Source organism: Grammomys surdaster, unplaced genomic scaffold (genome assembly GCF_004785775.1).
Source record: "Grammomys surdaster isolate TR1022 unplaced genomic scaffold, NIH_TR_1.0 317, whole genome shotgun sequence".
Classification (NCBI taxonomy): domain Eukaryota; kingdom Metazoa; phylum Chordata; class Mammalia; order Rodentia; family Muridae; genus Grammomys; species Grammomys surdaster.
Genome location: NW_021604736.1, coordinates 1,769,511 through 1,782,869, shown reverse-complemented (window position 1 = coordinate 1,782,869; position 13,359 = coordinate 1,769,511). Strand labels below are relative to the sequence as shown.

At 42.1% G+C, this 13,359-nt stretch overlaps 1 protein-coding gene across 2 annotated transcripts in view; it reads right to left on the bottom strand.

The window, feature by feature from the left end:
• The window catches only part of Arhgap26 (Rho GTPase activating protein 26), a 387,278-nt gene that overhangs the window by 130,997 nt on the left and 242,922 nt on the right, over nt 1–13,359 (bottom strand). For both annotated transcript variants that reach the window (XM_028777886.1, XM_028777885.1), the window contains exons 15-17: nt 10,338–10,425; nt 8,379–8,437; nt 6,756–6,861 (exon numbers count right to left, since the gene is read on the bottom strand). In XM_028777886.1, coding sequence (XP_028633719.1) covers nt 6,756–6,861; nt 8,379–8,437; nt 10,338–10,425 — 253 coding nt within the window. The remainder of the gene's footprint in view (nt 1–6,755; nt 6,862–8,378; nt 8,438–10,337; nt 10,426–13,359) is intronic.

Genomic DNA, 13,359 nt, shown 5'->3' with positions numbered 1-13,359 from the left:
AGAGAGAGAGAGAGAGAGAGAGAGAGAGAGAGAGAGAGAGAGAGAGATCTATAACTTAACTTGTATCTTTCTTTTATCCTAATCCTGAAGGCCATAGGCCATGAAACTCTTAGGCTACCAGTTTGGCAAGTGGGCTAAATAAGGATTGACCTATGATTACTCCTGCTTTTCCATTGATTTAAAGTGATAGCTGTCTGTTTGCTTTAAAATATGTGGGATCCTCTCTGCTGTGTCCCTTTAAACAGGTTTTCCTTTGGTTCTACCAAAAATAGCTGAGAGGATCTTTTAAAACAAACAAAACAGAATAGCACAATGTCTCCCTGCCTTGTAAACACAAAACCCGAAACCTACTGGAAACAGTGTCACTTGGATCTTGGAGGGACCTCTAACTTATCATAAATAGAGAGTCATTCATGAGAAAAGAATAAAAGAGGCAGTCAGGGCAGCAATTGTCCTAGGCTATCCCCAAACTCTGTCTTTGGAGATAAGCAGACTGGTAGAAAACCCTAACACCTGTATTATGACCAGGCATAAGAACTGGGCCAGGCACAAGAGACAACAGGGCTGTGGAGGACCATGGGAAATGAGACGCACACCCTGGTAGGTAGTGTGGCTTCTCCTCAGCTCTAGCCAACTTCTAACAGAGATGTTGGAATTTTTCAAGTAAAATTACCCCGTTTAAAAATGTCTGAAACCTGTTGGAACTTTTAAACCAGCAATATACCACAGGACAGAACACGCATGGGCTGCTTCAGCTAGAGGCTGGTTTGCAACTTATGAGCAAAATAAAGAATGACAATGGAGTTGGATTGCACATCCCCAGGAAGCTACTGATCAAATAGAAATGAGAGACATGTTCAGCAAACTGTGCCATGGGCAGAAAGTGATACACATAAAAGGAAAACAGAGAAGCTAAGGGGAGCTCAGGAAAGTGAGAGGTGCCTGAGGCAGGAGGGAAGCTTGTAGACTGGAGCATGTGATCTGTGCTGAGGCTGAATGAGATAGCTTTGAGCAGGCAGGGGATATGAAGCGGCCATTCCAGAAGAGAGGAAATGACTGCCAAAGGGAAAAGATGGAGCAGGGAAGATGTTTGAGAAATGACCAAGAGACTACTCATGCTTCAGCGCAAATAGTAAACCATAGTGCTGTCTACAATGCAGCCCATAATATAATGCACCCCATAATAGAGAGGCAAGGGTGATTAAAAGAGACACAGACAGGGTGGCAAAGACCAAAGGGGCTGAAGACTATACAGAGGGTTTTATTATAACGGCAATGGAGAAACTCCTTCTGGAGTTTTTATCATTTTGTCTTTTATGCAGATGAATCATATGTTGGAACCTAATGTGTTTTGAACTCTCTACGTGCAGGGCCTGTACTCTGTGGACTAGAGGGAGCCAGCCAGTACAACCAAGGAAGGGGCTTTGCAAGAAGCCTGGGAAAGACAGGCAGTTTGGGGGGTAGATGATGAAAATAGACAGAATTACATGGAATTACAAAAAATAGAGTGGTTCAATCAGAACTAGCTGGGCTGGATGACACATGCTTATAATGCTGGCACTTTTGAGGCTGAGGCAGGAGGACTGCATGTGTGAGGCCAGCTTGGGACTAGCAGCCTTAATACAGCTCCATGGGATATCAAGACATAATCACCAGTGGCCCAGCAGCCATGCAATCCCATAATGGTGGCAGTACAGTGTCTAAAGGCTACTATAGAACACAAGTTTGGGAGATGGATACAGGGCTGATGAACAGCAGCCTGAGAAACCACAGGACCACCCATCTCTAACAGCAATTGTATCAGAAGCATTAATTGCAGTGAATGTGACTGCAAGTTCTCACCCCTGTTTTGGAGCACCATTGGTGGCAAAGAAAACACTAGCATTTCTCACGTAGTTAACAGCTCATTCTGAATTTTATCTTTGAAGCCTGGGATGGAGAGAGCACAGTAGAGTTATATGGGAGCTATGTGCCAGTGTGTATAATAGTACCCACCTCCTTTTATTCTGATCCTTCAAGAATCTCATGGAATGCTAGTTAACCATTAGGTGCTACCCTGTTTGGAGCCAAAGCCTACCTTGGCTTATAACAACAACATTTCTACATGATCTCAACCCCACTGCTTCTAGATCCTAAAAAAAACTTGGATGTTTCCTTCTTGATTTGAAGGATGCAAGTACTCTGGCTTCAGTCATAGGATTGAGGAAAAAAAAAATCAAAGCTACCAGATCCTTAGAAATATCTGTCAAACAAAAAGTCTCTCTTAATTCCACGCCAAGCATTTGTCCCATATTTTTCTTTCATGATCCCTATAATTGTTAGACTGACGTCCTTTTAGAAAGTTACAACATGACAGATGATCAAAAATAAACATCAGATAGTAGGGAGGGGCATAAGCACAGAGTTGTATTTACCTTCTTTATTAGTCTTTTACCCCCAAATGTCATAATTTGGTATACATGAGACAAAACCACAAAAATTGGCCATTTGGTCCCAAGCGTCCCGATGAGTCATCACTTCTTGGGATGGTCTCTAGTGAACCTAACATCTGCTCACTGTTACTTCACTAAGGCGCCTTGGAGTAGGCAGGATGAGCTGCAGACATGAGGCTGCCTACAGACAGCTCCTATTCTGTTTTCATTCTAGTGTCTGTGCTTCCCTCAGCAGCTCAGGTAAAAGCTGTCTGTTGTAACCTACTCATGATGATTCCTCTCTTGCTCCAAACTGCTTTGGACCAAGGGGGCCCGGGAATGTGTCTGCAGGTCTGTGGAGAACATCTTGGGGAGCATCAATATAACTCCTAAAGAGGCTCAAGAAGAAACAGTTTCTTCTGCCTCTGCCAAGCACTGATGTGCAGGGACACAATATAACATCTTATGACCTCCAGAGGAGGTTGGCTGAGCTGGAATAACCTGGATCCTTCAGAAGCCAGCTCTCAGGATTGAGTCCTTGTAAGGACATAATAGATCCCTTTATTAAGCCATTTTGAATTAGGTGTTCTCTTAATTGAAGCTCAAAACATCCTAAACAACACAAGATCTTCTTGTGACAAGAAGATCTGTGGGCCTAGCCACACTGGGGAAACTGCATCAAAAATGAAAAAAGTAAGATTTATTTCTTAGGAAGTACTTTGGGAAAACCAGCTCTGGAAGGGTATTTTTTAATCGTGACCCCTGTTATATAGAGAATGCTTTGAAATCCTCCTACAGAGCACAGACACTGTAATAAAGTTAAGGGTGAGCCACTGTGAATGATATGTGTGGGGATAGCCAACATACTTGGAGTCATCAAATATGTAAACATTAGGAAACTACCGTGAAGTCTGTCCATTACTCATCCATTGTGTTTTTATTCCACAATTATAACATTATAAGATCAGGACTTTTCTTTCTTGTTTCTGTTTAGAGCCATACCTGCACCCATGCCTACTTAGTAAAGACACAGAAACTCTCTCTCTCTCTCTCTCTCTCTCTCTCTCTCTCTCTCTCTCACACACACACACACACACACACATCAGAATACTGAGGAGACACTTAAGGAAGCAGAACTGATCAAAGCTAGCTGGACATGACTTCCTTCATAATGAAAATGTCCTGCTGGTATTTTAAAATAAATTCATGTGCTTAGAGATCAATTTAATACCAAATCTGGAGAAATCAAGACAAGATATTTTAAAAGACCAATTTAATGATAACAATGGTATCTTTTGTATGTGAAGAGTCAATTTGCTTCTTCCATCATTAATATACTCCAAAATTCCAACTCATATTCCTTTCTAATACCATCTCCCTTTCCTCAGAACTCATCCTGTACGGCCTCTCTTGCTGGCCAGTGGGTCTCAAAAGGTCTGTTTGTGTCTTATCTATCTGGAAAACAACCCGGAAATGTAGCAGCTGCTAGAAGGGTCTCCTCAGCATGGTCCAGAAGTGCCAGCATGAACCAGCATCTGTGTTGATTCCAAGCACACATGCAGACAAGTGACTCCAGATTGCATACTGGATCCCACGGCACAGATAGAAAACATCTAATTATCAGAGTAGATTTAAGCTGGATCAACACAAACATGCGCATGGTTGCCTGTAATTTTGATGTTCCCCATGAGGTCTGGAACAGACCCAACCTCTCCCTGACTTGGATCCGTCTTAGTAATCACTTGGCTTTAGAGGTCAGGAGTTTTAACTTTTCCTTAAAAGCGTCTGCCAATCTTCCAAATGTACTTTTTCTTGAGATTTAATATAAAATTCCTAGAAATTTTACATAAATATAAAACTTAATAAAATGTTAAGCAAACAGTGACAATACATATTGTCTGACTTTGAACCAGAGGCGGAGATCTACAGCCAGGGAGTAGGTAAGAAGAGAAGTAAACACTGGATTTTCCAGCAGTCAGCTCTGAAACCAAAACTTCGGAAGGAAGCTGACCATTAAGCAAGTGGCCAGGGAACAATAGCCCAGGCCAGTCCTAGGCTAAGCCTGAACCTGAGAACCCTGGAATTAAACAAAGCCCCTGCCTGCCCCAAGCTCAGTTTCCCTTACAGCTGGGCTCTAAATAAGGGCAGTGGCGTAAGCAGAACACAGTTCAAGTGTGGTCTGAGAACTCCCCTGAGCGCTAATGAGAACTCAGGGGCAGTTTACATTTGGAAGCAAGCTCTGTGGACCAAGGGCGCTGCTTCACCTCAGCAGCTTTAACCCACGGTAAAGTACAGGAGCTAGATGACTGGTAGACATCTTGATACTTAAATGAACAAGCAAATGACAGAAGGCCAAAGTAACCAATACCACAAGGACTCCAGATATGGAACAAATAACCCCCAGGCAGGGGTGGGGGGAAACAAAGCAAGAAGTCAACACCACAGGCACAACTTGCATATTCTCTAGTTGTAGTAAGAATACAGACTGTTTTGTTTTATTGCTTTAATTGTTTTCTTCTTTAAAGAGTCTTAATCCTTGGGGCAATTTATAAATGGGAAAATTTCAATTTGGGTTCTGGTGGATCACCATTACCTTGTGATCCAACTATACTCATTCTAGTCTCAATGCATGAAAAGAGCCAGCTTTCAGCTAGTTTCCAGCCCTTCTCTCTTCCACCTGCTTCCAGCAGGCTACATGGCCACTTGAAGATTCAGAGGCCACTGCCAGTCACAAGCACCCCTCATATAGGTAGCCAAGAGCACACCTGGAACCTCATTATTTCAATGTCTGCCTGAAGTATGCGAAGTTCTGTTTGTAATGACAGAAACTAGCTTTCTAGGATGGCAAATGCTCAGCTCTGGGTTGTATGGAGCAAGCACCAAGTTCATCTGAGAGCATCAGGAGCTGTTTCCTGAAGCCGTGCTCCCACTACTTTAAGCAAACATCATGGTGTTCTTTTGACAATCTGGAGGCATTCTCCCTGCAAACTCACATGTCCTGGGCCATGCTTCCTAATTACTTCTGAATATGCAGTCCAGATATGGCATCACAAAAAATGTGATTAATAATGGAAAACTCCTTGATTTTGCCCACTTGTTTCTCAACAACTCGCAATACACCCTTGGTTCTTTATAACAGCCTTGTAAATCTTTATGGTATATGTATGTGTGCCCCACAGTGGAAGGTAACATCGAATAATTAACAGATGAAGGAAAACTAACCATAACAATCTCCTATAGATGAGCATCAGCTGACCCCAAAGGTTTGGTTTAATGGCATGAGCAAAGCACTGGTTAAGGGCACATCAGTTCAGTGAGTATGGGACTTAATGAATTGAGTAAATTCTACATATTGACACCACACCACCACTATCTTTCTATACTGAAGAATACTCTATTTAAGAAAGGTCAGAACGCAGCATACATGTAACGACTAACACAAACCAATTCATCAAGGCTATTCAGAAATGGGTGAGGCAACAGTGAACTCTAAAATTCAGAAGCATCACAACACTGTTAAAACTTCTAGCACAAAAACTAGGCCCTTATGCAACACTTTGGTGATGTTACAGGGCAAGAGGACATTTGCCAAAAATAAGTCCCTTGTTCTCTAGGCTTCTTCAGAGGCTTTAACAAGGTAAGTTTAAAAATCAATGGCCTTGGGCTGGAGAGATGGCTCAGTGGTTAAGAGCACTGACTGCTCTTCCAGAGGTCCTGAGTTCAAATCCCAGCAACCACATGGTGGCTCACAACCATCCGTAATGAGATTGGATGCCCTCTTCTGGTGTGTCTGAAGACAGCTACAGTGTACTCATCAATACAATAAATAAATAAATAAATAAATAAATAAATAAATATTAAAAAAAATCAATGGCCTTATAGATGAAGACTGTCTATTATCTGCACTTGATGAATGAGGAACCGAAGAAGTGGGTAAACCTGTGGTTTGTCCGTGGTTTAAGAACAGACACTTCTGGAATCAGGGCACCCTTGCTCCAAATCCAAGTTCTGTAACCACACAACATATTGCTTTTCCTCAGACATCAAAAGAATGTCTAAACCCTGAAAACTTCACAGTGACCAGGAATATTGGCTGACATACTCTGGATTGAAGAGTCCCCCTGCAAGTTCTGGTGAGCTGCCCTGTGGCCCTCTGTGGGTTCCTTGGCAAACGCCTCCTGGCACTAAATGTGTTCTCTAGAGTCACCATTATACATACTTCTTTCCTGAGGCTCCAGCCTACCTGACCTAACAGTGGGAGAGACACACACTGACTTCCTGTGGAGGTCAGAACTCTCTGGGGTGACAGAAGAGCAGTAGTTGGGGGGCTGGGGGGGAACATACTTGGCCAGGTGGTTCATGAGCAACTGCAGCATCTGCCGATTCTTCTCTGGGAGCCGATGGACAAGGCTATGGATCTCAGAGACACGAGTCTCTTGGTTTTCCAGCTCTGTGAAGGAGAAGGGGTAAAGTACTGGAGTCACAGCTAAGTTACTGGACAAGACCAAGGGGGACTAAAGCCTCAGCACTAACACAGGGAAGATGGTCTTGAGGATTTACCACTCTGTCTTGCGTGCATGCTTAGAAGCAGTGTGGCAGGCTAGAAGGCCTTTCAGTGTGCTTTCTGTAGCAGAGTTCATCCAGCTAATGACTGTGATGAAATGGAGCTGGTCAACCCAGGGAGGAACAAACACGGGAGCAGCTGGCTCCCTAGAGGGCCAACTTCATTTCAAGGAAAGAAGGAACTTTATGCACTTGTGAAGTGGTAAACAGATCTTATGTGAACAGCACCAAGGTCTCAAATTTCAAAATCATGTGTTCAGATGCACAAAAAAACCCACCACTATGCTTAAGTTACATGTAACACACCAGTCAAGTATGAAGAACGCAGTGGCAGATAGAACATTTAAATCTTTCTGAAAAAAAAAAAAATCTTTCTGTCACTCTATAGCCTGCTACCATTTGATTCAATTTGGGAAAGTGGTATTGTTTCTCTGGGAAATAAATTGCTAATATGCACCATATCTATTTATAGAACTGATGTGAAGTTTAATTAGAGAATGATTGCTCTGGGTTTGGAATTTCTCTTGAGAAAGAATTCACATAAACACCATCTTCATTCCTAGGTCTCTCCCATGCCTTTCTATTCCTTGTTGGAAAGGACAAGCTCAGGTATATAAGGCTAGCGGAACATTAGGTACTATAAAATTAGGCCAGTAGTAGTTACCAGGGTAAACAAACCCAAAGGCTAAAAGTATCCAGGGAGAGGCACAAGCTATGGGCATCATAATACCAAGAGCAGTCCTGCCAGGTTTAAATTTGATAGAGAATCTAACTGCCCCATTACTGCTGGTCTGCCCCACGTAGACAGATTCCAATATACTTAGGGTAGCTTGAACCTAATCCCTATGTATTTCAACAGCAGTAATATGAACTAAGAACCTAGATGATATGGCCAAAGAATGATCAGAAGCTGTAAATGGAAGACATGGTGGAAAAAGGATTGTGAAGTTACACAAAGGGTGCCATACTCAAAAGAAACACTTCCACTGCTCAATTTAGGAAATTTCCAATGTCCAATTCATTTTACAGAATGTTGCTTTAAGGATGAAAAAAAAAAAAGAAAAAAAGCTCCAAGAATTTATACCAATTATCAAAACTAGAAAGGCAAAATTTCTTTTCTGTCTCATCTCTCTTTCCTTCTCCTCCCCTCCCTTCCAGTCAAGAAAACTGGCTCTTAAGATTTTTTCTTCCACTGTGAAGTGGCAGTGTTAGTAAGGCCCCTGGCGGTCTTGATTCCATTTCATTTTTAGACTATGACAGAGTCTCATAAGCTTGTATACAGACATTTCACATGCAGACTATGACAGGCTAGGTAGCATTTATATTGGGATTCTGGGTGTTCCTCGAAATAGAAAAAAAAAATCTATTCTTTTCTCCTTGATACTTCAACTGAAAGACGCTTACTTGCTGCTTTGATGAAACTTCTTTGAAACTGGTACATCATGAGTGGTCCTGGAAGCATTCTAGAATAAAAATAATGTATAGACATAGACACATCAGTTCCACAGTAAAATGATCCCTCTTACTGAGCAGCACCCTGAATACTGCAAAACACCATAGCATCTTTCAAACACTCAGGGCGCAGAGACAGACAGCAGCTCGGTGTAGCAGTGCACGTGACATTTCACCTGAAACCCTCAGTTTCACAGTTTCCTCACCTCTTCCTCAGCACCACACCTTGTTATGTGCCCAAGGCTGACCTGGAACTCACTATCTTTATTCCACCTTCCAGGTGCTGGGGTTACTGGCTTTTGCATGGCTCTGCCCTTTTTTCTTTTTGAAGCGGAGAGCTCCACCTACACATCAGTCAGAGGGCACCAAGAGCTAATGCAGAAGTACAGCTCAAACCCACAGACCTCCTTTCAGTCCATGAGTCATTCATGAACAAGAGCGCTTTAGGACATGTTGAGAAACAAGCAAGTATATATATTTGCATTAGCTGCCTTCAGACTCTCATTTCTCCAAAAGTTTGTTGTTGAAATCAGAGCTTCTAGAAACACCATAAAAATGTTTATAGGTGTTTTGGTTCTAAGAGGATTATTACTTCAAAGTATCAGAGGGTTATAGGATATTGTATCAGCTGTGTGCAACCTGATTAACTACAAATAGCTTTTTCTGCTAATCCAGGTAAGAACCAGACTCTTCATCATTTGTGGCTCAATTTCATTCTATCAGCTTCCCTAGCTCAACTCTTACTCACGCTGTGCACTGCATCTCACTTGTTACAAGGTCCAAAGAAAGTATGCACTACCAACTCCTTTCTGTGACCTCCTTTGCTACCTAGCCACAGGAGTCCTCATGAAGCCTGTATAGAGGCTTATTCCATATATGATTCCAGTTCTCCTCTGCTTGAGACTATAACCCATCCTCCTAGATAATCATAGCACAGAATTACAGTGTTCCTATTGAGTGTAAGTTTCAGGGCCGTGTGTGTGTGTGTGTGTCTGGTGTGTGTGGTGTGTGTATATGTGTGTGTTTCTCTGTGTGTGTGTGCATTGTGTACATGTGTGTGTGTTTCTGTGTGTGTGTGTGTGTTTCTGTGTGTTTGTGTTTCTATGTATGTGTGTTTCTGTGTGTGTGTGTATGTGTGTTTCTGTGTGTGTGTGTGTGTGTCGGGGGTAGTGGTAAGCAGTGAGTCAATAGTCCAAATGAGGGCTAGAGGAGACCAATGATACTGTATATAATAGCGCAAGGTAATATTTCCTTTTTCCTCCCCCAAATGGCAATTTTCAAATGGTAATTTTTCCACATCTACCCTCTCTCTTTTTTTTTTTTTTTTTTTTTTTTTTTTTTTTTGGTTTTTCGAGACAGGGTTTCTCTGTGTAGTTCTGGCAGTCTTGGAACTCACTCTGTAGACCAGGCTGGCCTCGAACTCAGAAATCCGCCTATCTCTGCCTCCCAAGTGCTGGGATTAAAGGCGTGCGCCACCACCGCCCGGCTACCCTCTCATCTTTAAGGACCAATATAAGCAAGATATTTTTTTGTGTAAAGCTCAAAACAGTCGCAATAAACTGGATATATGATCAAGTCTGTTCAATCCAGTGACATATCAGTTCTAGTTTTTATAACAGATCACTCATGGAAGGCCACAGTTTAGGGTATGTCTAGGGCTAATCATCTTAATACATCTCATTAAGAGCAGGGCTTTCTCAATCACTCAGAGCACCTTAGCACAGTGACAGCCCATCAACCCTGGGCAATTTATGAGTGGCCTGACCAGCTGAACTTAACGCTCCCACACAGAGGCAGTTTCTACATCTCAAACGCCCACTCAGCAGCTCTCTGGAGACTGCAAAGAAAACTGCTTTCTTCCTGACCACATGCTAACTAGGTGGCTTGCTGCTTATAAGTGGAAATCCTCACCTCAGGTAGGTCTTCAGAGCACTAGTGACGGTCTTTATCTCCCATTCAGCACAGATATCGGTTTCTGTCTCAGAGGCTGCTTTGGGGTCTAAAATGGAGAAAAGACAATGAACAAAACCAAGCATGAAAAATGATAATGGCAAAATGTTCATACACGAAAGCACTCAACCTTATCACTAACTAGAAAAGTGAAAAATTTAAGTTAAAAAAATAAGACATGTATTTTACCTATTGCATCAGAGAAACATTTAAACATCCAAATATCTATTGTTAGAAGAATATGGTAAAGGCATTCAGATCATAAATTACTAGAGCTGATATCAACGTGACAAACTGAAAGGGAATTTGACAATATGGACCATCAAGAGTCTGGAAATGCTCAGATCCTGCTAACTAGTAATTCCATTTCTCACCATTGCCTCAGAGAATAAAACAAATCATGAATCAAGGTCCCGACCAGACACTGTACAACACACACTCTTTGGTAGGGAAAATGAAAGGAAGAGACAGCTTAAAGGTCTAATCAGACGAGAGTGGCTAAGTGAATCACAGTATACCCCCTGATGGAATATTATGCTGCCATTTTTTAAACTTAACACTGTATTAATACTGATGATTTATGATATGGAAAATGCTTGTGTTATATAATGGTAACTAAAAAAAAAAACCCAAGATTCAAACATTTTTTGAGACACATAAAAAATAGCTAAAAAGCAGTTTCAAATTATAATAATGATCGTATTAAAGTGGTAAGAATTACTGTTTTTATATTTTCTGAATTGTATATGCTTTGATTCTATTATTTTTTTTTAAATTTTTTATTTATTTATTTATTATATGTAAGTACACTGTAGCTGTCTTCAGACACCCCACAAGAGGGCATCAGATATCATTGCAGATGGTTGTGAGCCACCATGTGGTTGCTGGGATTTGAACTCATGACCTCTGGAAGAGCAGTCAGTGCTCTTAACCACTGAGCCATCTCACCAGCCCGATTCTATTATTTTTTATAGTATTTTTTTTCAATTGACTTAAGTACAATAAGTACCACCATAATCATACTGGCTCCTGATAACTTCTTCTTCAGCCTCTTCTTGCATGTAACTTTAGTCAAATTCATTTTAAGTAAATGCATTACTGACAGAGAAAATCCACACAGCTGTCCAGAGCAGCACGCAGACCAGTGAAAATAAAAGACAGAGGACCGCAAGGATGAACAGCCTCATGGGCCATCAGGGACCACTGTCACTGGCAAGATGGGCCAGGCTATATACAAAAGGGGCAGGGAGACAGCAGAGCCTTTAGGTGTGTGGAGGCAAAGCCCACCCTTGCACAAGCAGCCATGCCCAGTCAGACCAGCTCACATCCCCTTCCTCTGCTGCACAGTGCCTCACTCTTCACTGGGACTCTCTCTTATTATTATTCCATCTACCGTTGGAAAGTGAAGCCAGGGCAGACAGACAGCTGAAAGTCACAACTTAGGGTACCATGACCCAACGCAGGGATGGTTCAGGACAAGCCTTACTCTAGTCATCAAAAAGTTCAGGACTTTTCTAGGAGACAAGGTGCCATTTGGTGTGCTTGCTGCCAGAAGGTTCTATTAAGGGCCAAGTGTCACCATTAAGAATCTCAGAGAAAGCCTCCAAAACAAAGGCAGAAAAGAGAGAGTCTGGATGACAGACTCAGCACTTGAACCTAGGCATGCCATTTTAGTCAAATAAGCCAGTCCCACAACTCTTGTCTCTTGGAAAAATCCTTAAGTTCATACATAGTGGCAGAACTGGCTCAGCTCTGAGCCACTCACAAGGACACCAGAGAAGTGGTGTGCCTTTACTTGGTTGTCCCTAGTTCATATTCCCCACCTTTTGAAAACGTAAGAAAAGATACACAGTGACTTAGATCTGGTTTTTCAGTTTGATACTTAAATGACATGTCAGGTAAATAGAGACTGAAACTAGACTACCTCTTTCTCAATAGTTCCAAAGACTGAACGCCAAGCAAGGGACTCTGCCTACAGGGCTAAGTGCATTTCCACTGGGAAAGGAGATGAGTCACCAGGCATAGTGTTCTGTCTGATGAGAAAGAACCCATGTTCATGCTAGTGGGATGAGGTCAAATACTCGTGAATGGCTTAAGGATTTAACTCCTAATTCTCAAGAAAGAACACACAATTGCAGCTGGCCTCTCCTATGCAGGGTGTTCCACTGACACATATTTACAGATGAAGCAGAGAAGGGCTTCAGCTCACAAACTTTGTAGCTCATAAAGGCAGGACACTTGTGGAGTGTTCACACATGACCAAGGACGATAAGACTTTCTCGATGCACAAAACAGACAATGAAGAAGCATATTCATAGAATGATAAATTCCACACAGCTCTCTTATGGCAAATGTCCTTAAAGATTTAAAAATGTTATTTTCTTAGTGTCCTGATCTCTGAGATGTTAATTCTTTTCCTTCTCTGTCATCTGAAGCTTCTTGTTTTCCTCCAGCACACAGACACGGACACAGACTGCTGAAGCCCAAGGCATCCAGGCTCTGTGATTGGTGTGACCTTCCCCCACTCTGTCCCCAAGGCGCATGAGCACTGCTGCCCTCCTTGGTTTCTGGATTCAAGACAAATGTTACTGTACATTTTTCTGAGGAATGATCCAACTTCTACCCCAGAAAGGAGAACACACAAGGACATCAGCAGCAGTTGGCAGGTCTGAGAGTTGTGAACTGTTCCATGAACCGCATTTAGCAAACTAATCATTAGCTTCCTCTTTTTTGGGCTCTGTAGCCATAGAAATATTGCATAACATTATAGGGAGGAGGAGTCAGATTACAGTCCTCCTGGAAGCTTTTATAGCGCTGATGAGGCAAGGCTCATAGCTTGAATGTGTCCATTTTAATTCATTTAATGTCCAAACTAAGTTGAACACAACCACCCAAGTTACCCCATTTCCATAAAGACTGGCCTGTTTCTATCCTTTCTTCCTTCCTTCCTTCCTTCCTTCCTTCCTTCCTTCCTTCCTTCCTT